At 43.0% G+C, this 26,988-nt stretch overlaps 1 protein-coding gene across 2 annotated transcripts in view; it reads left to right on the forward strand.

Annotated features, from left to right (window-relative positions):
* PPM1H (protein phosphatase, Mg2+/Mn2+ dependent 1H) overlaps positions 1 to 26,988 on the forward strand; it is a 252,529-nt gene that overhangs the window by 64,999 nt on the left and 160,542 nt on the right. For both annotated transcript variants that reach the window (XM_072973841.1, XM_072973840.1), the window contains exon 2: positions 24,247 to 24,412. In XM_072973841.1, the coding sequence (XP_072829942.1) occupies positions 24,247 to 24,412 (166 nt within the window). The remainder of the gene's footprint in view (positions 1 to 24,246; positions 24,413 to 26,988) is intronic.

Raw genomic sequence — 26,988 nt, forward strand, 5'->3', positions numbered from 1 at the left:
CGTTGTTTCATGAAAATGTCTTTGGTAGAGGGCTAAAGATCATCGTCACTCAGGTATCTGAAAGCCTTGAAGTCTTGGGTAGGGCTCAGAAGTCTTCATACCATCATTCACATTTACTCTTGTACTTGGAAGCCCTTATATCTGTGCTTTTGTGCAAAAACCTCTCTCGAAGGTCTTGTCTTCCAACGAATAACTCTCCCCGTCCTCTCATCACTGTCATCCTCTGACCGTGAGAGCTCCGCCTCTTGTGGGGGCAGCATGCGTGGCCAGCAGCTGTCTTACATCCTAACCCCTGATTTCTTGGTCTGCCTGATTTCCAGTGGATTCTTTTTAAGATTTTCTCCTTTTTATCTCAGCAGCTTACGCTCCAAGCCTTTCATGATCTTTGCTTTCTGATCACCTTTCCAGGTAGGAAACTTCAGAGCAGAGTTTCTCTGTAGTTTGGTATATCTCAGAAGGCTTGAAGGCAACAATTAGAAATGTTGGTGAACCATGGACCCCACTTGCTCATAAGCGTATTTTATTTGGCTCACACAGTGTTGTCAAAATCTAGAAATTTTCCGTAATATAGATTCTTGGCCTCTTTTAAAATGCCAGGCAATTTGACAATACTGAACCATATTCCCGTAATCAGCTGGAACTGGCTTCAGGCTGCTGGCCTTTCGTGGGACACATACTCCTCAGTTTGCTGCAAGTACCACCATGTCCTCAACGTAACCTTCTGGGCCAGGAAGCATTTGGGTCTGTGCCCTCCTCTAAGGAAAATGAAACTTTCCTTCTAAAAGTCTTAGCAGTGAGAGTTCACTTTCTCATCTGCTTCTTGCTACAACCATATGGTTTCTCTTCTGGAAATAAAACAGCTACTATCCGGAGTGAAATGGGGAGTCATAAGACATACGTTTGGATACACAAATGCCCCAGGGAGGAGAAGACAGCTCATAGCAAGCAGTCACAAAGTCAACACAGCAAGAAACAATTTCACAAATAGAGAAGGGGAGGCAACAAACCTTAGCTGTGGCTGGTCAGCTGCTGTCAGCTCCAGGGCTGAAGAGTTGTAGTTTAAATGGAAGTTACATGATCTAATCATGGTTTCCATGATCTGAAACTCGTAATTTGTTAGAATGTTTCATTTTAATGTTTCGTAAGGATAGCAGGTGTTCAGTGAGAGACGCTGCTGTCCTGGGCACTTAGCAAAAGTTCTGTCTAATCCTTATAAAAGTCCAGAAAGAAGGCAGTTATGGGAGCCCCAATTCACAGAGGAGAGGCGTGAGGTTCATCGTTTATTTTGCTCATAAGGGGCAAGTGGGATTTTTAGCCTAGTCTACTTTGGTTTTTAAATTGTTGCTGTTCTTCACAAGACTCACTGCCTGTCTTAGTAAGTTTCTACTGTCATCTTCATCATGCTGTATTTTGTTGTGATTTGGCAGACCTGAGACTCAGTTTTCTTATCTGGAAAAAACAGGTGTCATGCCTACTCTTCCGGTTTTGCAGGGTGTTGCAGTGTTCATTGAGAAGATGCATGTGGAGGGGATGGGTAAATGGTGAAACACTAGATCACCAGAAGAGGCGATGCAGTTCCATTTTCTCACCTCTGTGTTCACATTTGCTGGCCCGGAAACTTAGCAGCAATTCAGATTGCTGTGAATTGGAGATGGGGATGTCAGAACATAGTCCTTTAGAAGCAAGGGTTGTGCTCTTGTTTTAAGTGTAACCTCCATGCTTTGAAGGAGCATGAAGCCTGCCAAATGTTTCAACAGTGAGTTGTTGGAGACGCATTAGATAGGGATTCAGTACTTCATAATCAGGGTTATGGCCATGGCACCTTGAACAACTTGGACAATTTTCTGTGTGTAATTCAGTTTCCTCATCTGAAAATTGAAGCAGTTCACTCAAATCATTTCCAACGCCCCAGCTCCAATTTCCACCATTGTCCATTTAAGTGACATTGAACTGGGTGCCTGTTTTGTTAGCTTCCTGTTTTTTTTATGCTGAATATTTATCAAGGTTTTTAGCGTTATAAGGAATACTTTCAAAGGTTCCCATCGAGAGTTCCTTCCCCCCGCCCCATCTCATCTCCCAAAGGACCAACACATACTTGCATTCTTTTCGCCTCCTGTGTTTATGGAGATCTCTGTTAGCACATGTTTTATTCCTTTTTAAATCTGTGCTTTTGAGTTTTGAATGTCATTTAAGAAGTGACAGAGAAGCCTATTGAGAAATCCTGGCCAGAAAGAAGGTCTTCAGAGTCAAGATGGAGGTGGTGGGCCTGGTGCCAAGCTTGGGTGTCAGATGACAAGTTTGTTACTCTTTATTCAGGTGACTTCCTAACTTCAGTTTTAAATTAAAAAAAAAATTTTAATGCAAAGTGTTGAAGGCTTTGCATCTGTGATTGTTGCGTAAGACAGTGAGCAGTGCAAATTTGGAGGAGGAATGAGGCCTTTACTTGGCTAACGATGGGCGTGAGCAGCTATTCAGGGCTTAGATTACTAGCTGCAGTTGCAAAAGGATCATTTTCTGTCATTTGCTGAGACAGTTCACTTCCTCCAAGATGTGGCCAGTGCTGTTATTAACGATAATGCATCACGCTGTTTAAAATGCAAGTCATTGCAGGGTTCATTTTGAAAATAGAATTTCAAGGGTCTTGGTTTACCTCTGGAGCGAGAGGAGGGATAGACATGTGAACACATGCCTGATCGCGTAGCTGGCTGCGAGACTGTGCCCTGCATATGTTTAGAGATCTGACCTCGCTCTTTATACCCTCTTCCCGCCGCGTTTTCTGGATGAACGTTGTTGAGGAGCTGCTGCAAGTCAAGATCACATGCTTCCTGGAGGCTTGTTTCCTAATTGAGTCACTTCCTTGAGAGGCACCTCCAGTACCTCTTCCAGGGATGTGTTTCCCTCTATGGTAATTATCAGCTTATTGCTACTGACTTAGCCTTTGATTTTATAGGATTTTGGCTACTTTGTGTTTGTATATAATTTGAGGCAAATAATGAAAAATTAATGATACCATTTTCTGCATGAAGATTAGAATCAAGGAAGACAGGAAAGCCTTAAACTGGCCTTTCAACTATTTTCTCCTTGAAGTTCTATTAATGAAAAGAATGTTTTGTGCCCCTTTACTATACATCTTCCCTGTCAGGCAGAGGGTGAGGGTTATCGATTTTACCAAAGCACTTAAATTATAAAGGTGTCACTGCTGGGCAGTAAAACCGTCAATAAGCATTATGTATGAACCTAGTAATTTTTACCCCAATCCCTTTATTTGTGTAAGACCTTAAGAAGATTTCATTTTTCCTTCCAGTTGAGAGACACAGAACAGAATAAGACCAGCAAAATCAGGGGCCAGCTTTTGAAGGGTAGGCAGACCTGGCTGGAAAGTGTAGAGATGGCCCAGAGGGAGGAGGGCAGCGGGGGAGGGAGATGGCATATCCGCAAGTGGGTTCTGAAATGCCGGCTTCTGCAGGGGAGGTCGTGTAGTCAGTTAAGAAAAATGAACAACAACAATAAAGAAGCTCACCCACTGCACAGTTACCCACCCCAGGGCTGATGAATGAGCACAAGATAGCCAGCTGCGTAGGAAGCTCCAGGAAAAGGGGCTGCCAGTCTCCATCGGTGCCTCTAATAACCATAACGTCCCTTTGTACCTACCTACCAATCTCTGAGCCACATCCTGGGGGAAGCACAAAGATGAATAGTGCTGAGTTCTTACTCATTGGGCTCTTGTCAAGTTTAATAGGGTAGGAGGATTCCTGAGTGTGTGGTTATAATACAAGGTGGTCTCTGGTAGCCCCTGAAAGGATCAGAAAACCAATGGGAGAGATTCTCGGGGGCAAGCTGAGAGAACTGGGAGGGTGTTTTTTCAAGTGGTTTTAAGTGGGCCTTGAAGAACATGGGAGTATATTGAAAATGTTCAGGGATGCAGTCACTGTGACATGTGTTTAATATATGGAACATGTTACATTTGCCCAAACTGTGGGCTTTTTTAGTATGAAAACACACTGGTTAATCTTTAATAGCGTGCATTCTCAGTAGTGGTGATAAACCCCTAAGTGTGCAAAAGTGGGTTCTTGGGAGGCAGAAACGATCTGGATGTTACATTGGTTTGTGGCCTTCCAAAGCACAGTTCTTCCTGAAAATTCTTCTTCCTTAATATTTAATCTTTCTCCTTGGGGAAGCAGTAGTGAGAAGATTGAGAAACACTGCTTTAGAGAATCATTACTTTTCATGCTTACACAATAAATGGCACTTTATTTAAAGCATCACTCATTTTATGATAATGTGGCTTCGCATATGAAATGTGGTTTGTTTCTCCTCATTCTTTACATCATTTTACTTACCAGAAGACAGTTGATATGATCCGAACTCTGGAATAACAGTGCCCTGGTGAATGCTGTATAAGAGATTCTGCAAAGACTATTGATGAATGTAATTAAATCTACCCATTAGGATCTGTTGTGCTTAATACCTGGTGAAGGAAGAAAATCACAGAACTGTTTCTATCTGTGATATCTGAATGTGTGACATAACTTTGGAGGAGTAAAAGTTTTTCTAAAATGTGGGAACTCATGAATTTGCTGATCATTGTATTCTTTATTATAAAAATTAATTTAAAAGATTAATAATTATTTTCCATGAGGATAATGGTCTACTTGGAGATCTACAGCAAATGTGTACTGAGACTTATTTTTAAAGATAGGTCAAATGAAAGCAAAAAAAAAGGAGTCTGAAGACTCGTGACAAATGGATGAGAGTGTGTCTAGTCACTAGTCATTACGTAAACACTTTGTTTATGCAGTGACTTGCCGGGTGCATGCCTGCCCTGGTGAAACCCTCATAAAGGGGGCCAGGCATGCATTCAAATAAGAACGATAAGATGTAGCATGCACAGTATGATCAGTGTTTTGTGTAGAGTTCAGAGGGGTGTGGGCGGGGGGGAAGTACAAGCAAAGACGGTCTGATCTGGAGAAGAGAAGGCAGAGGAGGACCTTCAGTGGCAGCAACATAATAAAATGAATTTGAGCTTCAGCATGAAGGATTTAAGTAAAGCTCAACATGCAATGGTGTTGAACCCAGAGCGGAAATGGCTGAATCTGTGTCAATTCATCATCTTGAAACCTTCAAGAGAGTTTTCAACTTGGAGTCACTTATAAAAAAAAAAAAAAAAAGCTTTGTGAGGCTCTTTAATGAGCAGATTTTCTCTCTTGGATTTTAGAGTCTTCCCTTTTACGGGGATAGGTTACAGCAATAAAGTACACCTTTTTAAAACAACTGAGGTGACTTGGGTAACAGCTGTAGAACCCAGTCATCGTTGCTCCCACTGAACACCAGCCACCATGCCCCTTCCCTTTGCGCTTAACCAGACCAAGAGAGGAAGTGATCCATTTTGTCCAGGATGCCTTGGGACCACTAAAAGGAGTTTGCATTATATATATTTAGTTTTTCAAAGTAGTGGCATTCCTTCCTTCCTTCATTTGCTAAATATTTGGGTGCTGTCTCAGTGCCAACCCTTTCGCTGGGTGCTCAGGGATGCTGTAGTAAATAAGACGCTTGTTGGAAGGCGGAAATACTGAATAACACCCTCCAAACTCAGAAGGAATTTTAAAGCTGAAAAATAAAGCAGGCAACTCCATAAAGTGCAATTGTGAAGTTTATTGTGAGTAACTCAGGTACAGGCAGGCTTGGGCGGACGATACTCCACAGGTATTGGCCACTGCACCTCACACTACCGTAAGGAGCACAGGTGGACTTAAAAGGGGCGGAGCTAAAAATAAAATCTGACTACTAAGGGAGAAGCAACAGAAACCGAGGGTTTTCCTCCCTCTGGGGGTCTCATGTCTACTAACCATCTGTGTCAGCAAAAGGCAGGCACTCTTCCAGTTTTCGTAACAGATGAAGGCAAGGGTAAAGGTTGATAGGGAACTTACCTGGCTTGGGTGCATTCCTTGTGAGTTAGCATAAAGATCAGTCACGCAGAGAGGGGACAGGTCGGACTGCAGGCCTAAGATGGAGCTGACACATGGAGTCAGTGTGGTCCAGCCACACCACTTCTTCCCCTTCGTGCTCTGCCCCTCCCCTCCCCCCACCAAGGGTGTGAGCATGTGCACACGCGCTCACACACACAGAGCTTGTATCTTCATTGAAGGTGGAAGCAGTAGGGATTGATTCCAGAAGACTCTTCCACATCTTTAAGCCCAATTTGTAAATTGCTCTAATGATCACGTAAACACATTGGATTTATATGTAGCTCAATTTAAGATAAGATATAACATAGTTCTTAGGTAATTTAAATCTAGCCTAGCTGTGGAGGTGAGATAAACTATGGTGATGCAATAACCAGGTGCATAGTAACCGATAAAGCTGCAGGACTCCCCAGGTCTTGGGATCTCCCAGGCCATTTTTTGATACAGATACTGCTTCACTTCACAGAAATTATAGTTTTTGATGGGATGCCAGATGTGATGTCAGATTCTACTTAGCATCAGTTCATTGTAAAATTGTGGACAAAGGCTTCTTCCCTTTTGAAAATGGTCCTGGGACATTTTTGCATCCAACTAACATGGAGGCATAAGGATTAGATTTATCTACAACCTGAAACAAACAAAAAACAAAAGACTAACCAATTATATATAAACAACAATTTAAGGGACACTTGTTGCCTGATGCCCAAAGTTTTCTGTTCTCTGGGAGTTGGGAAACCAATGATGTGAGCCTTCCTCCTATCCCAGCTTTGAGAGAGGGGAAAAGCCCAGTGGAACCAAGCCAGGTTTCCGAGTTGAAGATGAGCTGAGAGTCCGAGGAGACCAAGGAAGCTAGACTTCCCAGAACAGCATACTGAAGAGGAGATAGCTCTACAGAGGAAGTGTCCCAGAGATCTGCAGAGTGCCCCTCCAGTTTCAGCAGAGTCGTTCATGTGAGGTCAGCTCATTCACGTGAGGAAACTGTCTGAGACTGGAGAAGAAGCCCTTCACAAGGATTAGAGGAGCAGCATCCAGTGCTCACACCGAGCCGGGAACAGTGCCTGTTGCCATCAGCGAGACCAGAGAACGCTATCACTCGTAGGAAGGACGTCGGGTAGTTCTCAGCAGGGTCTTGCCTTGAACAGTGGGGAATAATTAGCCCTAAACTAAATGCTTTCTCGTCCTGCCTGGCTAATCTTTTTTGTTTGTTTGATTTTTTGTTTGTTTTTATAAATTTTGTTTTTTATTGAAGTGCAATTGATTTACAATGTTAGTTTCAGGTGTACAGAAAAGCAATTCAGTTATATGTATACATACGTACTTTTTTTCAGATTCTTTTCCCTTATATGTTACTATAAGAAAGTGAATATTGTTCCTTGTGCTGTACAGTAAGTCCTTGTTGTTTATTTTATATATAGTAATGTGTGCCTGTTAATCCTAAATTCCCAATTTCACCCTCCCCTGCCCTTTCTCCTCTGGTAACCATAGTTTGTTTTCTGTGTTCATGGGTTTGTAAATAAGATTTGTATCATTTTTTAGGTTCCACATATAAGTGACATCATTTGATACTTGTCTTTGACTTACTTCACTTAATATGATAATCTCTAGGTCCATTCACATTGCTGCAAATGGCATTATTTCACTTTTTTTTTCTTTTTGTCCACCTAACAAATCTTAAAGGGAAAATCTGCAAGAATCAGATCCTTAACAAGTAGCTGTGTCCCAGAGCAAGTCTCAAGAATACTTATAAGTATACAGAAATATCCAGTACCCAACAAGGTAAAATTCAGCATCTGGAGTGCAATAAAAAATTACCAGGCACTCAAGGAACCAGGAAAATAAGACTCAGTTGTTAACTTTGCTTGACCGTCCCTCACAGGCCCCGAGACCTAAAGTGATTTGAATGGAGAAGTCTTTAACTGCCAGCTGATATCTGGAAGGTTGGACTCTTAAAGCTTTGAAATCTCGGGGACCCAAGAAATTGGCCCCAAATGTAAAAAAAGTTGGCCTTTTGAGCGTGGGGTCCTACATTGTCTTTTCTCACTGCTCATTAAAACCGTACACTTTTGCCGCTGCAGCGTTCTAAGTCTGCTCTGCCGCTTGGGCTCTGTGCCACGGCAGCCCGTTTCTGTTCATTGTCGCAGAGAGGATCCTGACTGGGTGTGTCTTTGAGGTGTAGTGTTCCCGGTTCCCGCCTTTCCCAACTTCAGGTCCAGCGGTTCATTTGACGTTCTAACATCTTTGCCAGTTTCCAACTTAGAAAATCACCAGTCTCTATTATTGGGCCAATATTCTACATGAAGAAGAAGTGGTCTTTGGGAACATGACCAACCTTCCTGAATTTGGCTCTCAAGAGGGCAATACGTTGAGTGCTAAAAAAAACCAGGACAGCAGGTCCACCCCAGCTTTAGGCCCACTTACTCTAGTGACTTGAATTAGTACATATATTCTTTGTCATGTGGAGAACGTTTTAGGAACATCCTAACACAGGACTCTGGTTGACCTTTCTTCTGTGTTTGGCTGTGGGCAGGGACTGGGTTAGAGGAAGCTCTGTTCGTTTAGAGGTGCCTGATCTCCGAAGCGTGTGCAGGTCCTACATTGTGATGAGTGAGAGCATCACAATGTGATGAGAGAGAGTAGGAGCTGTCTCTTGACCATTATAAGATTTTAGTCCTCCTTCCACCCACCCACATACTTTTAAAATTCTTAATTGTTTGATTATGCTTTTGCGTCATCTTGCCTTCCAGAAGAGAGAGAGACAGACAGACAGACAGATAGATATTTACCATTTCTGATGGATCCAGAATGATTTAGGAGGCCCTTTACCTCGGTGTCTCCTAGATAAAAGTCAAGTTTCCACGTGATACTTGTGACTTCATGAACTTTTCTTCAGGCCTTACAGCTGGCCAGGCTTTCACTGGTGGTTACGAAACCAGTTTTGTCTCCATAACACTGAGAGGTTAGGTACTAAATTATCATGTTTAGGTGGAGAAACTCAGCTTGAAACTAAGTAACTTGCCCAAGTTCACTCTCCACCCCCGTAAGTACTAAAAGTGGTGTGTGGATAAGGCAGAAATTGTGACTCTTGTAGAGAATGATCAAAGTTTAGGATACATTGCTTTTTGCCACTGAATGTTAGCATTTTCTAGATTTAGGTCATTCCTGGGTTGCAGCAAGCCAGCATAGTTTTTACACAAAGCTCTGGCCATGTGGAAGTAGAGTGGCCATTCATTAGGGTACCAGTTGCCTGAGCTCCCTTGTTGTCTTCGAAGTCTGCTAGTTCTCCTGTGCTCCACGTGTCTGCTACAGCATAGCACTAAACATCCTGCTGCTCAGCTTTTTGAAAAAAAATGATCTATTTCTGTTTATTTTTTCAACATAAGACAAAAATCAACTTTACTTCTGTGTGTGAGCAACAGAGAGAAAATGAAATTTTGTTCTTATTGGCTTGTTCAATTTTTCGGCTTGTTTGCTGGGCACCTTTTTATCAGAAGTCCTTCTAGACCAAGTGGCATTTATGGAGGTTAATGTGAATGACATGCAACCTGTCCATTTTTGTAAATACTATGTGAACTTCGTCCATATTCCTCATATGCACCTTCTGCTCCCCCCCACCCCCAACTAGGGCTTTCCATGCACTTGACCTTGGAGCCAACTCTTAGCTGGGCAGACAGTAGTGGAAGGAGCACCCTGGTACTGACTGTGGGAGTGACGATGAGGACATTGCCTTTGTCAGTGATCTTCCCTGTAGGAAGACCCACGGCAGGAGAAATTTCCTTCTGAACCAGCTCTGGTCTCCCTGCAGAACCAGTAACCTTGACCTGTGCGTGATGGGAAAGTGTGACAGCCACTGTTCCCTTTCTGGTGTGGCAGCCAGGAAACTGGGAGCTACCTTTGAGGCTTAATTTTAACTGTGTCTGAACTACGGTCACCACATGGGCATTTAAACTCTTCCTGTCTTTGAACTTTTATTTTCTCTCTTTTCTTTTTATCTCGAGTTTTACATTTTAAAAAAATCATTTATTGTATGCATTTGTAAAAAGTTTCATTTCCTCAGAGGGTTAAAGCCAGATACAGATTCTTCTCACAACTTTGTATTACAATAAACATGATAAACATACAGAAATGGTGAAAGAATAATTCAACAAATACCTGAATCCTTTTCCCTCAGATTCGAAATTTATTAACATTCTGATAGCATGCTTCCCCCCCCTCTCTATATATAATATATATATTTTTCTTCCATGAATCTTTGACTACAAAGACACATTATTAAATTTTTGAAAATTTTTGAAATGTCTATATAGCTTTGGAGTTTGGAGCCAATTAAAAAGGTGTCATTTATTGTTCAGTTAGTCTATAAATTGCTATTATATGTTTGGGAATTTGTGAGAGGCTTTAGAGCAGCTGTTTCAGTAGGTCACCTTTGGATTCGAACCAGAGTCTGTTTATGGAGAGGTATGGTTGCTATTTTAAGTTCCTTTCCTTGCTTATTCATAAAAACAAGCAAAGTGACAGACTTCCCTGGAAACTAGTCCATTCAGTCACAGTGCATTGTGTCACTTAAAACTCCCCTTCCTCTGGGAGGGGAGAGGATTTTAGTACTTTGGATTTTACAGCCCTTACCAGTGACCACGAATAATCTCTTAAGTGCCAGATCTAATAGGCACTTGAACTCTTCCTGGCGCCTGACACTTTACCTTCTTAAATCCTCACCTCCTTGGCTTCTGTGAAACTGTCCAGGAGGTGGATTTGTCTTCCGAATCTGCAAAGGTTCTCAGCTTCCTTTTCCTGAAGTGATGGTGGTCCGAGTCTGGGCTGAACCACTCGGTGGCTGTCTGAACCTGGGTTAGTCAGCTTTCTGGGTTCAGTTTTTATGCAATGGAGCAAGTAATACCTCTCCTGTCTGATTGTTGGGAGACTCGAAAGTGATAACATACAACTAAATTATGAAGTATTGACAAGTGTTAACGTTAGTCATTTTCCTTAATAGTAGAAAGTATCTTGTAGTTAATAATTTGGAATACAGATGGTGTGTAATTACTTAGATAGGAAAATAGTTACCCCTGACGGTGATTTACCTCCTAGGCTCCATAATGCTGAACAGGCAGGATGGCCTCTTCGCCCTTGTTTGCAGCCGCTTCCACCTCTGGAAACAAGCTTCCTGTGTATAGCCTTTCCCTCCCTTCCCCTCCTCTGCCCATTTCTTGTTTATTGCCAGCATGAGTCCCAGGTGTGGCAGACTCCCGACCGCCGCTCCCCAAACCCCGTTCCTCCAGCTAGTGACCCCCTGGAGCCCTGCCAGGACTCTCATTCTCACCTCCTCCCAGGGGAGTCCTCACTGTCCCGGTCACGCTCCTGCCACTCACAGCGACTGGCCCCCCTCAAGGTCCTGTTCCTGCCGTCGTAACGCCATGCCTCACCAGGTTCCTCCTTTCCATCTCCAGAAGCCCCTTGAGCTTCTGGCTCTAGGAGCACCAGGGGCGTATGAACTAGGGGTGTCACGTACTATTCTCTAGCTTGGTGGCATGAGCCGAGGCTGCCTCATTCCCTCACTGAAGGGAACTCTAGTCCCTGGCTCAGTCAGAAGGACCGTGTCTCATCTAGGCCAGTGCTGCGCAGTGTCAGCAGTAAAGCAGAAGCATCCCCGCTACTGGGGAATTGTTTTTGGTCCTACCTTAGATCTACTGAGCCAGAATCTCGCAGAGCGGGACCCATGTTTTCAGAAGTTCTCCTGGTGACCCGTAGGCACACAAAATGTTGAGAACTATTATGAACAACAGAGGTTGGAATTCTAAAGGTACTTTTCCGTAGAAACAGTGTCACAAACCACATTTGTTGTCATTCAGTATTGTGCTTTATTAGGTTATGGATTAGTAAAATTTCCAGGTAAGCCTGTGAACGGATCTAATGTTGTTTTGGTCAAAACGTACATCAAGTCATCTTACTCAGGAACTTTGAGCTGTAGCCCTGTAGGAATGCATTAATAAGTTAGAAAGTATTTTGAAAATGTAGGATGTGAGAATTTTGTACTGCTTTTATTATTTACTGATGAATTCATACTTCGTGTCAGCGCAGAAAGGATATGTTGCAACCAGCATATAAAAACGTGCAATTTGGAAAGGTAATGAAGTGAGAATCACCCTCATGGCCCTTTTTATGAAGAAAAATTCTTCCTCCTGATTTCCTCTCATGCTCCTGGTTCCGCTATTAAAATTCATTCTCAGACCTTTGGAGCCTGTTTTTTTTACTCTAGCCAGGATTCTGCAACAATGAGATCTATTTTAATCTCTAGATTGAAATGCAGTAAGGAAGGTAAACAGTTACCTCATTTCGAGTCTGTGGAATTTCCAACAATTTCTGAGACTTACGTAAGTCCCTCCGTATCCCAGGGTGGTGGTTGGGATTAGTGGTGATTAGTTCTCAGCTGCTAAATTTCTAATAATTGAACATCCCACTCTCCCCTGATGGTAAACGTCAGGAATAATTCTCTGCATTAGTTTAGCATTTATTCATAGACTGCAATTTTAAAAAATGTCTTCCCAGTAAACTTTGGTTACTCAGTTGATAACAAGTTAAAGATACTCAGGGACTAAATATACCTGACTGGAGTACCTCAGTGTCTCTTTTTGGTCCTGTCAAAATTTTACTGTTAAAAAAAAAAGTTTCCCTTTTAATGCTTAAGATAAGTATCTAGAGATTCTTGAGCTTATGATAAGACTTTCAATCCCAAGTTACTGTTTCTCCACTGAAGTCAACAAACATTTCATTCAGTAGCTTTCTGACCACCTGCTGTATTGCCTGGCACTGGGCTGGTCTTTGAGAATTCAGGGTCAGATAGGGTTCTACCTCTGTCTTCATGGTCCCTACTTATTACTTTCATAATAGTACAAAGGGATGCGTAGGAGAGTTGGGTGTTGTTGGACTCCTTAACTAGCAGTTGACAACCACCTGAGGGGAATTTATTATAGGATATTGGGGTTACCCAGAGTTTACAAAGATAAATGAGTCTTGGAAACAGCTAAGTCTGAGGACTGTTTGCCTAGGGACTTGGACTCCACTGAGATTCTCTTTATTTCTAATCCATACTCCTCTTTTATATAACGCTTTATTTCTCCTTTGTCTCTCTCTGTCTCCATCTCTCTCCTCTGTCTCTCTCTTTTTTCTCTCTCTCCCACCATTTATTTCTTTCATTTTCCATGGAAGGGCCCTAATTGGCTCACCCAGAGTCAGGTGGCCATCCCTAAACCAATCAGCTGGATGGAGGAGGGTAGGAAGGCAGGACAATGTCTAGAAGAAAGTGTGTCTGGACATGTAAGACATGGTCTCTGCCACATCTTTGCTAAGCACTTTACATTTGTATTCATTCTCTTAATCCTCACAGTAGCCCAGTTTTATAGCTAGAGAAACTGAGTTGTAGGAAGGTCAAGTAATTTACCGAAGTCACACAACTAGTATGTGGCAGAGCTAGGAAACCAGTCCAAGTTTCTGGTCATTTCCATCAGTGTCACCATCGCACTACTTACCGGTCCGTTGCAATGATTAAGAACGACAGTAAAAATGTGCATGTGAAACAGCCTTTGGATGATGTGGTCCTTAAACTGAGTGTTGAGAGCCAGAGGGCATGTGTCAGACGGGGAGGAGGACAGATCATTCCAGGCAGCGGGAGAGGCGCATGTGAGGGAGTTGTGGCATGTGGCTACACTGTGTTCTGTAAACCACAGGCTGGCTTTCGTGGCTGAGAACAGGTGTGAGGAGAGCAGATGGGAAAGCCGAAGATACGGACGGGGCCGGACCAAGAAGATCCTTGTGTGGCAAGCTAAGGAGTTCATGTTTTACCCTGATGTCTTCAGAGTCCATTGGAAGGACTTGGAACATGGGAGAGACACGGCCATACTGAGGGCTGAGAACGGTCAGTCTTGCTACGCTCTCCAGGATTTACTGGAGGAGGGGACATCTGGTTAGGTGGTTTATGCAGTGGCGCCTGGAGGATGCTCTGAGGGCCTGAGTCGGAGATCTAATCACGGTTGTGAGGTAGAATCTGCAGGGTGAGGGACTAGATGTGGGTGCGAATCAGATGCTAGGAGGGCAGGGACATCCTTTGGAATTCTTGGTCTGCTAAGACCAGACACCAGGAGGAGGATGGTATTTGAGACGGAAATAGACAGCAGAAAGAAGGAGAAAATGTGTACAGGTTTGGGTAGCTTGAAAGTGTGCCATATGCAAATGCCGGTCTTCTGAAGGCAGTCGGAGATGCAGGTCAGGCACCCCAGAGATCTCTACTGTAGATGTGAAAAAGGCACTACTTACTGCTGAGATCTTAAATGAAGCCTTGGGAATAGCAATCTCCAGGGCAAATTTGGTAGAATGAAGAACCAAATGGGAGCCCTGGGGAACAGCAGCCTTTGAGGTTCACTCGCACCCCCCCTCCCCCATTAAAGGGCTGGCTAGGGACGTTGGAGTTAATCAAATTCCTCTTGTATAGAGACTTAACATATGTCAGATTTGGTTTACTAGGTATCAGAGGATTATCCTAGTACTGCTCTGAAACCATGTTTCATAATAAATTAATTTTGGCTAGTAAAGCCTTTTAAGATTTATCATTAACTGGAGGTGGGGGTAGGGATAGATACACACTCAACAGTTGGAAACGAAGTCTTAAAAATCCCCATTCAAGCAGAGATCCTCCAACTATCCCTGAAAGGTGATCAACCAACTTTTGGATCTTTCCAGCAAAGGGAATTCCTACTTTCTGACGGAACTCACGACGCTGCTGGGCAGCTTTAAACTGGTTGTGTCAGAACTGCCGTTCTCCTACTTTCGGCTCCCTCTTCGGCCTCTGGAGTTTCCCTCCTGCACGGCCATCCTGGCCAAGGCTACCTTGGTGTAGGCTGTCCCTGTTAACAGAGCTGGTGTGCTGAATTAAGAAGATGGAGATCATGACCCGCTGAAGGAGGAGGCACAAGTCACACCCACTGGAGCAGCCAGTAGCTCCCTCAGCATCCAGTTCCCACTTTGGGGAAGTGAAACCCTTGGGTTGTTTTGATGGAAGACAGTTTCAGGAAGTACAGTCACAAGATTAATAATTTACAGATTCCAGAGTCAAGGAGGCACCATGAGCTGGGGGAAGGGCGGTCCTCCATCCCAGGTCACCAGCAAGCAGGAGATTCAGAGCAGGGGAGCCAGTATCTCTGACAGTCATCCCTTGGGGATTGGTTCCAGGACCTCCCATGGATTTTAGACTCTGGATGCTCAATTCCACAGTTCAAGGAATACAGCCGGTCCTGGGTATTTGCAGATTTCACATCTGTGGATAAGGAGGGCTGACTGTAACGTATAAAGTGATTAGGGTGGAGGTCACTAATTTTCTTGGGCTCAACTCTATGTGGTTATTTTTCTAAGTGCCCTGGGACAAGCAAAGTAGGAACTTACAGTGGGCATCCTAAACTCAGTCCCTTTTCTAAATGTCCAGTCTCTGGATGTGAGCAGGGTTGCCACACTGTGAAACGCCTAGGCAGCAATTCAGAACAACAGAAGTTGTCTTTCTCATCACAGCTGCCATTTGGTTATAAGGCCAGCAGTCGAGCCCAGGTTAAGATTCCACCTAGTGGTGCTCTAGGCTCTATTTTATCAACCACTTCTTTGCTGGAGATGTTTGGGGGACACTTGACATGTCTTGCTCCCAAGTTCATTAGCACTCAAAATTAAATAATTTTTTTCTTTGGAACATAGATTTATTTTCCTTGAAGCAAATTGATGGGAAACCCCAATAAAAGTATTCCAAGCTTTAAGAAACAAATAGGCAGGCTGAGAACTCATCCATTATCCTAGTGTCCCCCGTGGATGTTATGGAGAATATGAGTTTACTTGTTTATTCAGCGAACATTGATTGCCTGCCTGCTCCCTGCTGTGTGACTTGAGATGGGGCAGAACGTGGCCAAAAGCAACATCCAGCTTTAGGAAACATCTCTGTCTTTAACAAAAAGAAATAATGTTGGGAGCCCACCTTGTCCTTTTTACTTAAAGGTGATGTTGGGCACCTGATTGTAAATAGTTGACATTCTTGTCAGTGCGTTTGTCTCCTTCAAGGTCATAGCAAAGTCTCATGGTATTTTCTAGTTTTTGAGCATAGAGAGATCAATTTGTCTGAAATGGAACACAGACTGGCCCTTCTAGGGCCTCAGGGCTTAAACTAGCATGTTCTTTCCCTTGGAAATTAGAGAGGCTTGGATTGCTGCCTGAGTTTTGCCGTGGGTCTGAGCACAAAGGTAAAAATGTTTGATCAGATTAAAATCTGCTTTCAAAGGACTATTTTTCTTTCTTTCTTTTAAATTCAGGCTTTAATCTGGAAACAAAACAGACTTTCTGTACAAGTTAGGTAACACAAAGGTGAAGATTTCCCAAAGCAGATTATTTTTGGTTAAAAATAAATGTGTTTTTTAAAAAACAATGTCTGAAGTAATGAGGGGAAGATTAATTATTGTTCTTAATGTACATTTGCAGTAATACTGTGCTTGCCTGGGAGGAAGATACGTTGGCACGCTGAAACCACGTGCTGTCGCAATTCCTTCTTGCAATACCTGTGTTCTATTTATAGGCTGTTGTGCAATTAATTACAAGAGCATCATTCGTGTGAACACAATGCATTGCTTAAAACCTCAGCTGCTCTGAGAAAATGCCAGAAATGGCTCGTTTAGGACATTTAACTGAATCATGTTCCATGTGATATTGGTGGGCCAATTAAATGAGGATAATGGCACACCTCTCTTGTGCCTGGGGTTACAAGCATGAATTCAGTTGTGAGCTGGAAAGCGCTTTAAACACTTCTGTTTTCCAACAGTCAGACAACTACTCTAGGAAAGAACTGCTCATTGTCCCCATCTTACTGATAGGAGACCAGGCAACTTACTGAAAGTCATGCAGCTACTTACTGGCCTCGCTGGTATTTAGAACTGGAGACTCTGGTTCCAGACTCTCTCTGCTCTTACCTGCTCCACCCAGCTGCCTCCCAGATTTCTAGCAGAAACCTGTCTGCCTGTACCCCACATCCTCACCCCCACCCTCGGTGTTTCCTGCTCCTTTGTGTGTTCAGGTGTCACGGCCAGCGTATTTGAGGAAGGGTGGACAAGTGGCCTTCACCTCTCCAGTGAAGGACAGAGCAGCACAGTTTTAAAGATCTTTTCTAAAGTAGGAATTCAGAACTCCCAAGTTAGAGATTTATCCTGCTGACCACCAAGCAATCCTCTTCTGTAGAAAACTGCTCATCCTGTGTTACTTTAAGATTAAGAAGGAAAAAATCAGAGCTCTAGATGGCCCAGAACTTTCTTTATCCCAGAGCAAGGGAAAAGCCAAGGTGGGATCTGGGGTTTCTGAGAAAACTGCTGGTTAAAAATGTATGTAATTTATTTGATGTCTGTTGAGATGAGAGTACTTTCATCTTTTAGTTTCATTGTAATAGTTTCGGGCTTTTTAAAGTTCACTTTTTTTAGGTTACACATTTGAAATCGACTTTCGCTTTGTTTTGGAAAAGACATTTCTCTAACATTGCTCAAAGTACTGATGTATCTGGTCAAATAAAGAGAAAAAAACCTTATCTTTAGTAATGAAATGGCTTCAAGCACATTGCTTTTTTTTCTTAATTGCCAACAGAAGCTAATGGCTTTATGCAAGTAATATTGTTCTAAACCTGCAAAGAATTTTTTTCTGCTTTATTTAATGCAGAACTTCCCAACTTGAAATCCTTTTAAGGTAGGCCTTCATTTTGATTTCGCTGGGCCCCCTGCAGAGCTGCTCTGTGGCCTAGTACGGGAATTGCTCCAGCATCTGACAGAGCGCAGACTTCCTTATTTAAATACGGAAGTTGGACTTCAGTAACATTAATGGTTTTGCCAAGAAGGACACAGAGAATAATTGAAAAGAAATGCCCAATGGCAGCTGTCTGATTTTTACCTTTATTACATTGAAAGTTCATTTCTTTTTTTCCTTTTGTCTGTGTATATGTTTTATTTAATTTCATTCAGCCACGTTTATAGTTTTTCACATTCAGGTTTTTTTTGCCTCCTTGGTTAAGTATTTTCCTTAGTATTTTTATATTTTTGATACTCTGGCTAGTGCTTCCAATACTGTGTTGAATAGAAGTGGTGACAGTGGGTGTCCTTGTCTTGTTCCTGATCTTAGAAAACGAGCTTTCAGCTTTTCCCCATTGACGATGAGTTAACTGTTGGCTTTTCATATATGGCCTTTATTGTGTTGAGGTAAATTCCTTTTTCTTTTTTTTTTCCCAAGATAATTGAAGGTAGTTCCCTGTGCTATACAGAATAAATTTGTTTTTTATTTATTTTTATCTATAGTAATTAATATTTGCAAATCTTGATAAAAGTTTATTTCTGAACAGCCAACGTGAAGACAAAAGCATTGACGTTTACATGGGAAGATCTACGGGAAAATATGATACCTACTTTTGATCCATAGTATTTATTTTTTAATCATCAATTGTTTAATTATGTTAGTGAGAGTGTTGGAACCTAATGATGACCCTCCAGTGCTAGCAATTGAGTGTATCCAAAGCTAACGTTACAGGTAACACAAAGACGCACACTAAATTCTATCCAACCCCATCTCTCTCTCTTTGCTTCACTTATATACTAGGTATAGTAATATAAAATTGTCAGTATTCAACTGTTCTGGACCTCCAAAAATAATTTCAGGTGCTCAGTCTAAGAGAATCCAGTGCAGAATCCAGTGCCTTTGGGGCCAGGCTGGTGACTTAAATGGCAGAAGCAGACAGAGTGAGGTCTGGGGTTAGCCAACGAGGACATGGACTGTCTCTTATTATTGTCACACAAGAGTGTGATAAGTATAGCCTGCTGTATTGTTTTCTAAGAGAAAAGTAAAAATTTTAGTGTAAATATTCCAGTTTTTAAATACAGGCAGGTAAAAATTCACCTTCTATAAAATACTTTGTGGGCAAAAAATTTTTAAATTCCAACCTTCTTTGGGCTGAATGTGGCCCTTGAGACCTCAAATAGCAGCCCTGATTGATCACATCCCTTCATGAGCCAGGGACCGGCCTTGGGGACCAGGTGTCAGGTTGCATGGTGGGAGATCAGACCTGCATGTATGTGCCCTTTTCCAGCCTGTGTTCACCTTCCAACGTGGAAAAGCCAAGGAGGTGGACAGAGAACTTCATTTCCTTCCATCCTGTCTTCTTCCTGGTAACACCCGACTGGCTGTTAACGAAATGGATGGGGGTGATCTCCTGTTCCCCCTCCTACCCAGAGGTGGCAGAAGCCCCGTGGGAGAAGCTGTTACTCTTAATGGCTGTTCTGGCTGTTGTGGCTGGTGGCTGTTACCAAAGGCTGAGGTTCCCAGTCAGAGCCACGGTTTTCCGAACACCAAGAATGAAGGGTTATTAACTCCCTTGGAGCTAGGAATTAAGTTGTCCTTATGTTCCAGCCTATGTGGGTGGTCAGCAACCACTTCAGAGAAATCACATGGAACATTGCCTAGGAAGTTACCTAGAAAAGGGAATTTTAATAATTAATTGCTCTATTTGGTCCTCCATCAATGATTGATTTCCGGCCCTGCCCCCCGCCGCCTTTTGCTGTCTGCTTCTCAGTTGTATACGAATCAGCAGTGTCTCACTTCACCCAATGGCTTTTCTGAAATGCTTGCTCCTTCTTACCCAGTGTAATTACTGCCTGCTTAGTCGTGTTAACACTTCATGCCGACTTTTTAGCCAAAACTGTTCAGGCTTTTATTTCCTTTAAAAACAAAGGAAATTAATTAATTAATTAATTTTAAAAAAGCAATAGAATAATACTAAAAAAAAAAATCAAATGAAGCCAAATTCTCTGTTTGGTCTTTTTCTGTGGGTCTGGGCCCTGAGCTGCTGAGTCTGGGGTCAGGGGGCCAAGAGGTGGCGTCTGCGGGCAGGCCTGGGTGGGAAGGCAAAGGGGCGCAGCCCTGGCTGCTCTCCTGTGTGCGGAGCGCCGTCACATCTGTGCCTTGGGTGTTGCTGTCATTTCACGAAGAGGCCTCGGAGGAGCAGGTGGCCTTGCTCAAGGTCCTTGTTTGGGCAAATGTCCTGCTGTGCCACTTGTAGGCTCTGGGTGCCTGGAAGTGTCCCTGTGTCCTTGAGGCCAGCAGAGGGACACTGACAGAAAAGAAGAGGTTCCCCTCAAACTCACACAGCTAGAAGTCCCTGGGCCCAAAAGAAGAGGAAGCTAGCTTGGTATTTGATGTCTTATTAGTCAGTAATAGTCCTGAGTACTCACTGTGTGCCAGGTGCAGATAAATACTATTCATGCTTGGGCATAATTAGTCCTCAACAAATGTAAAATACTGTTACTGTTCCACATCTAGGAAGTGGCAGATAATGTTATCATTCATTCATTCAACAAACGTTTGTTAAGTACCTGCTGTGTGCTGTGTTCTGGGGAGATAGGCCCTGTTCTTAACCACTGTGCTTCAATACCTCCAGTTTAGTTTCAAGGAAGATGTTTTCCTCCTTTGTAGGAAATTGGAAAATCACGGCACCAAAGAATTGATGATTCATGGCCCCTCCCAAAACATTTTGTTTTTAAGTCTTCAAAATAAGCATCACGGGTGGGTATTGTGTAGATAAAGAATGGGCATCTTATAGTCGTTCCTGTTCATCTCGAGATGGTGCTGACTTTATGCTGGAGCACAAGACAGGAAGGGAACAGAGCTACTGATACAGCTGCTAACAGGAAAAAAATGATTGAATCTATTAACAGCATGAGGCTTCTCAACTCAGGAAACAGTTTTCTCATTTTATTTTTAGAAGAATTGGAGGGTTTATTTACATTTGGTAAACAAAGCATTTGCCTTTGAAGAACAAAATGAAATATTTAAGGTGATAGAGGTCGAGCTTTATAAAGCCAAAGTAAATTGAGAAGAACTAGGGCTTTCTCCTAAAGCTGTATGGGGTCAGGAATTTGAAATAATACGAAATACGGGACAAGAGTTGTGTTTTTTAAAAAAAGACAGTGGCTTTAAACTAAGATGCCTTTGTCATCTGGGTAATAACCAGGTATCTGACCCAGCAGGCTCCTGGGCTTGGGGCTGCTGTCTTCCCTCTGGGCTGACGTTTCTGACCCTTGGCTCATGCCTTAGTGCCACTCACAAGCTGTGTTCACGTGAAATGGCCAGGGAGGTTCACCAGCGGTTGCTCTTTCCGGTTCTCTGGCTTCGACGAGTCATTGCAGGACAGCCCTCCCAGCCAAGGGCCGATAAGAATAGACACACAATAGGAAAGTTAAAACAACCGAGAGCTGAAGCAGAAAGAGCTGGCGACTCGGAAGTGTGTCCTCAGCTCTGCTGTGTTTAGCTGTGTGATTTGTGAGAGTCGTCGTCTTCCCAGGCCCTGGGTGTCTGTCTCATGCAGAAAGTCAAGTTTCTGGGGTCTCTTGCTCAAGTTAGGTCAACTTTGGAGTTTGATATCCACCAAGAGAGGTAGGAGATAACAGCACATTGAGGAGACAGTGATTCGTGACTTAGGTAATTATAGTAGCTTTGTTGACTGTTGGAAAACAGCAGTGGCAGATGAGTCAGCCTGGCACGTAGCTATTGGAGATCAGTGATGCCCTTTTTTGTTGTTTTTTTTTTTTAAAAAAAAAAAAAGACCTGACTAAAGCGTAAGTTTAGGTGCCAATGGTCAGGGTGATGCCAAGTTCCAGAAATAGCAACTAGGACCTTGCACAGAGGACAGTATAGAGGGGACGGTTGTCATGAGCTTGTTTTCCCAGCTGAACCTCCACTTCGGCTTTCCCAAGGGCAGATGCTTGTGGGAGACCGTGGGGGTATAACATCACCATCCAGCAAACCATCCATCCAGACGTGCTCCTGGGGGAGTCACCATCCACGACTGAGGAGAGGAAGGTGGTATTTCGAACCTCCCTCCTCTGCCTGGCCTGGTTCTCCAAGGATAGGTGTGAAAGGGAGACTCCAGACAAAGGCGTGTTCTGCGTTAGGAGCTCCAGCTGCAAACCCCTCGACTCCACCTGGGCTCCTCTAGAGACAGGCAGGTCTGCACCATCCATCCTTCCTCCTTCCCCTGAGCACTTTCTCCAATAGCCAGAGAAGCTGCGAGTCTCAGGTGTGGACCCGGGCTCGCCTGGTCTGCTTATTCCGTGCTTCCCCCCACAGTCCAGTGTGCACTCCACAGGTGGACGCAGATCCCCACATGTAACAGGAAGAGGTTGGGTTGGAGATCAAGGGAGGCCTTATTCAGAATCCCAGCTGCCCCACTTCCCGGCTCGGGAACCTGGAGTGACTTAACTCAGCTTGGGCAGTACGCGTGGTGGTATTAATAGTCTTGCACAGGTGGCGTGTCTTCACTGTGTCTTTAAGAATTGCATTTGATTCTTAAACCATATGAAAATGCCTCCTCAGAGAAGGAGAGAGAGTGAAGGTGGGGCTGAAAACTAGACCTTGAGCTTTCCCTACCCCTCAATCCCTAACATCCCTTCCTCCCCAAGAGGGTGTGATCAACCCCAGAGGCAGATTTGACCTCACAGAGATAAGCGGGGATTCCCACCTCTTTACACGGGTGCCAAGGACAATGATTTTCAAACTCTGTCAGCAGCAGTCTACTTTCTTAAAAAATATCTCACAAAACTGTAACATGTAAAATAAGTAAAAGGCTTTTGTTTATAAAAAATGCTTAAATTGAAAGTTATAGTAAACTCAGACAGATGAAGCGGTTTTGATTAACACAGAAATTTGAGAGAGAGAGAGAGAGATAATAGAGGAGTCTTTTTCCTGTAACACATAGATAAGTAATTGCAAATTGAATTTTAGAAAATAGTTCTCCTTCCGATTAAGGGATATTGCCCAATAAAAGAGAAAAAGATAAAAGACTAATTATGCCAAAGCTGCCCCAAATGTATAGACTAGCATGTATTTGTTCTCTTGTAACAGATGCGAATGAACTTTTAAATGATTGCATTTTTTCCCAAAATGCTTATACATTTAAAAAATAAATTTAAAGTGAATGTTGAAATTGGATTACAATTTTCAATATTGAAAGCCATTTGATACAAAAAGCGGTGGAATTTGAATAGGGCCTGCAGTCTGGTTGCTAATGTTGGATCAGTGTCAGATGCCTGTTTTGATAGTGTACTATAGTGATGAACAGTGTTGCTTTGGGGTGGACGTTGGGTAAAGGGTGCATGAGACTCTTCTGTACTATTTTTGCAGTTTACTCTGAGCCTGTAAGTATTTCAGAATTTAAAAGTGTTTTAAAAAAAAGTTATTTGAAAATGATCATCTCCTACTTAATTATTAGGAGGGAATACAGCCAGATTAATAGAGTGGTGTGTATACCACACTTTTAAAGTGGATTTCCATCAATCTTAAAAAAAAAAAAAGCATCCTTCTTCCCTTGCCACTGAGTCTGTATCCTCCACACTCAGTGTCACCTAATATGACACGGCTGAAATTTTGGAAGGAAAACACGGCCAATGGCAAGTCAAGGAGAGCTCTCTTTCGGGAAATCTATTTTAGTTGCTGCTTAATTACCTAATAAGAAAATGATGCTGAAATCCAAAAGTTCAGTCTAGAGTCAGCTGATACAGAAAAATGTCTATGAATGATGCAGCATATTTTTCTCAAACATTCCTACGCTCAAAACATTTAGTAATTTGACCAAAGCAGTTTCCACATGCCATGAGATCATAATGGCCACACTGACAAATCCAAGTTCCCCAAACCCAGTGGGACGATGCAGTTCTTCTACAGGAGGAAAGATAAAGGAGTACAGATAATTTGAAAAGGATAAACCTTTGATCCATTCACTTCTCTGTGTGTAAAGTAAATAGTGGTCATGGAATACAGTCCTCTGTCCCCTTGGATTTTACAGTGTGCTGTGAATGACTGCCTTGTTCTTAGATAAGATTGATGGTGGTTTTGCTCTTTATCACTTGGAGAAATGCGACAGAATTCCCTGAGCCAGCCATCTGTCTTCATTGTAATTGGCAAAAGAGTGACTGTCTCGTGTGTTTTGACTAGAAATGGATTGGTGGGGTTGATCGCATCTATCAGACACCTGCAAAGGTGAGCTGAGCTCAGAACAATGCTTTAGGAAATGTTTTAACGTGTGTTAATAGAATTCCATTTTTAAAAAAATTCCGCTTACTCCACCGGGACTGTAAGGTCCTGTGCATTCAGTTTGGCATATCATTTTATGCCTGGGCTGACCAGGGGGACTCTCTGCTTCCCAGACATCACTCTGTCTGACCTGCTTTTCTGGCTCTTCCTCCAGGGTTATCAATGCTGGGAAGAGCACACACAATGAAGACCAAGCCAGCTGTGAGGTGCTCACCGTGAAGAAGAAAGCAGGGGCCATTACCTCAACTCCAAACAGGAACTCAGCTAAGAGACGGTCCTCCCTTCCCAACGGGGAGGGGCTGCAGCTGAAGGAGAACTCGGTAAGACCCTCCTCCCTCCCCTGCTGTGACTCTGCCCCTCCTCCCCTTGCCTGTCCTTTCGAGTTGCCCCATTGGAGCCTCTGCTTGATGCTTTTCCAAATTAATACCTGTTTCAATTGACCCAAAGCCCTCGCAGCCTGCGGGGCGGCCCTGCAGACTGAACGCCTTGTTGACAAACCACAAAGCATTGCTCCTCTCACTTGTGTCTGGAGAGTAAACAGACATCCTCAGAAAGTTTTGAAGAAGTTCTCAGAAAAGTATAGCAAATCATCAGCGCTCTGTCCATCAGCAGATTATTTCGGCCTCCAGAGAAGAGAAATTGAATAGAACGGCCCAAATGTGACTACTTATTCTAACGGTCTTGAGGATGTATGTAAATTTTTACAGGATTGTAAAGAATCTAGTCATCTCTTCTTAGTTGAAGTCATAGTGTCTTGTTGCATTTATGCTTAGGGATTAAGAGTACTAATTAGTTTTGTTAGTGTTAGTTCAGCTCAGGGTTAGAAAACACCGTGACCTGCGGAAACTCATCAGTTGTTCATGTTTCCAGGACTGAAAGGAAGCATTGACTAGGCTTTTCCCAAAACGCCAGAGTCAGGGACCCAGACGGGCAGGATGAAGTAGTCGTAGTTCAGTGCGCAGGGTCTGGGGTAAGATGCTTCAGAATGGTCCATTGCTTAAAGCTGTTTAATTTTGGTATATTTATATACTCCCTGAGCCTCAATTTTCTTTCCATGATAAGGAGTAATAGTAGCAGTAACTGTTAAGTACAATGGAAGAGGCGAGTTGAAAGTATGAAGTCCAATAGTCCACAGAAAGCCTTGAGCCGGTGGCATTAGAGAATCCTTAATCAGTGTTAGCGATTATTATCCTCAAGTCAGCCCCCCTTTTGTTGTTCTCTGTGGATAATGTCCACTGAATTTTTTATGTTCATTCATTTGTAAATTGGAGATCACACAATTGCTTTCATACCTTCTTGATGGAATTATTTTCAGGATTGAGTTATTATGAGAAAGGGCTCAGAAAATGTGAGACATTAATGATAATTGCATGTGGGTCCCCGTGGCTTAATGTTGCTCTTTCCCCTGATAGTTCTCCTCTGCCACTGGGATATCGAGTGGTTTCTGTAAAAACACGTCCGTGTTGACATGTGGCGGAGGGCGAGCTGATGATCGCATTTTCCCTTGTTGCTGAGTTCCTCCTAGAATAGAGCCAGGAGTAACTAGTAAGAGCCAGGAGTAAATAGTCCTTTCCTTAAGTGAAACCGGTCATAAGCACTTTAAGATGCAGCCGTGACCCTCCTTTGTGACGGGTCTGTGTCTCTGTGGCGTCCACGGTCCAGGAGGCAGCAAGGAGGTGCCAAGCGGGGCGGACACATCTCAGCCCTCCGTTCCTGCTCCAGCCACAGCAGCGTCCCTTCCATCTGCCGTCTGTATTAGGCTTCTTATTAGAGTTTAAGGCCAAGGTTGTGCTGCCTTTTTTAAAAAAAATTGTGGGAAAATATACATAAAATAAAGTTTACCATTTTGACCATTTTTAGATGTACAGTTCAGTTGCATCACATACATTCATGTTGTGGAACCATCAGTATTATCCATCTCCAGAACTTCATCTTCCCAAACTGAGATTCTGTATCCACTGAACACTAACTCCCCGTTCCTCCCTCCCCTCGGCCCCTGGCAACCACCTTTCTGTCTTCTGTCCCTGTGAATTTGACTCCTCTAAGCATCTCATATAAGTGGCATCATAGGACATTTGTCTTTTTGTAGCTAGCCTATTTCACTTACCATAATGTTGTAGGATGTGTCGTAATTTTAAGGCTGAATAATACTCTATTGTATGTATACAGATCGTTTTGTTTATCCATTCATCCGTCGATGGACACTTGGTTTCCTCGTTTGGCTGTTGTGAATAATGCTGCTGTGAACGTGGGTGTTCGGTTACCTGAGTCCCTGCTTTCACTTTTTTTGGATATATACCCAGAGTAGAGTTGTTGGGTGACATGCTAATGCTGTTTAATATTTTGAGGAGCCACCATCCTGTTTTCTGCAGCAGCTGCACCGTTTTACATTCCCACCAGCAGTGATCAAGGGTTCCAGTTTCACCACATTTTCACCAACATTTGTTTGTGTTTTGGAAATTCAAGAACACATTTAAAAAAAATTATTTTTTTGGCTTTAACTTCTTTTTTTTTTTTTTTACCAACACTTGTTAATTTCTGCTTTTTAAAAAATAATAGCCACCCGAATGAGTGTGAAGTGGTATGTCATTGCAGTTATGTATTTCCCACGTTTAGTGACGCTGAGCATCTTTTCAAGTGCTCCTTACTGGCCAGATATAGATCTTCTTCAAACAAATGTCTATTTAAGTCCCTTGGCCATTTTCAAATTAGGTTGTATGTTTGTTGTTGCTGTTTGTGCTGCTTTCTCAAAGCTTGAAAACCGTGCTCTAGTGTGGCAGATGGGTCGCTGAGCGCTGGCTGTGTACCGGGAACTGAATGCTGAGGGATTAGCAGGGAATAAAACAGACAGACACCCCTGCCTACGGGGAGCTTGCGTTCCTTGAAGGAGACAAGC

This window comes from Vicugna pacos, chromosome 12 (assembly GCF_048564905.1).
Source record: "Vicugna pacos chromosome 12, VicPac4, whole genome shotgun sequence".
Classification (NCBI taxonomy): Eukaryota; Metazoa; Chordata; class Mammalia; order Artiodactyla; family Camelidae; genus Vicugna; species Vicugna pacos.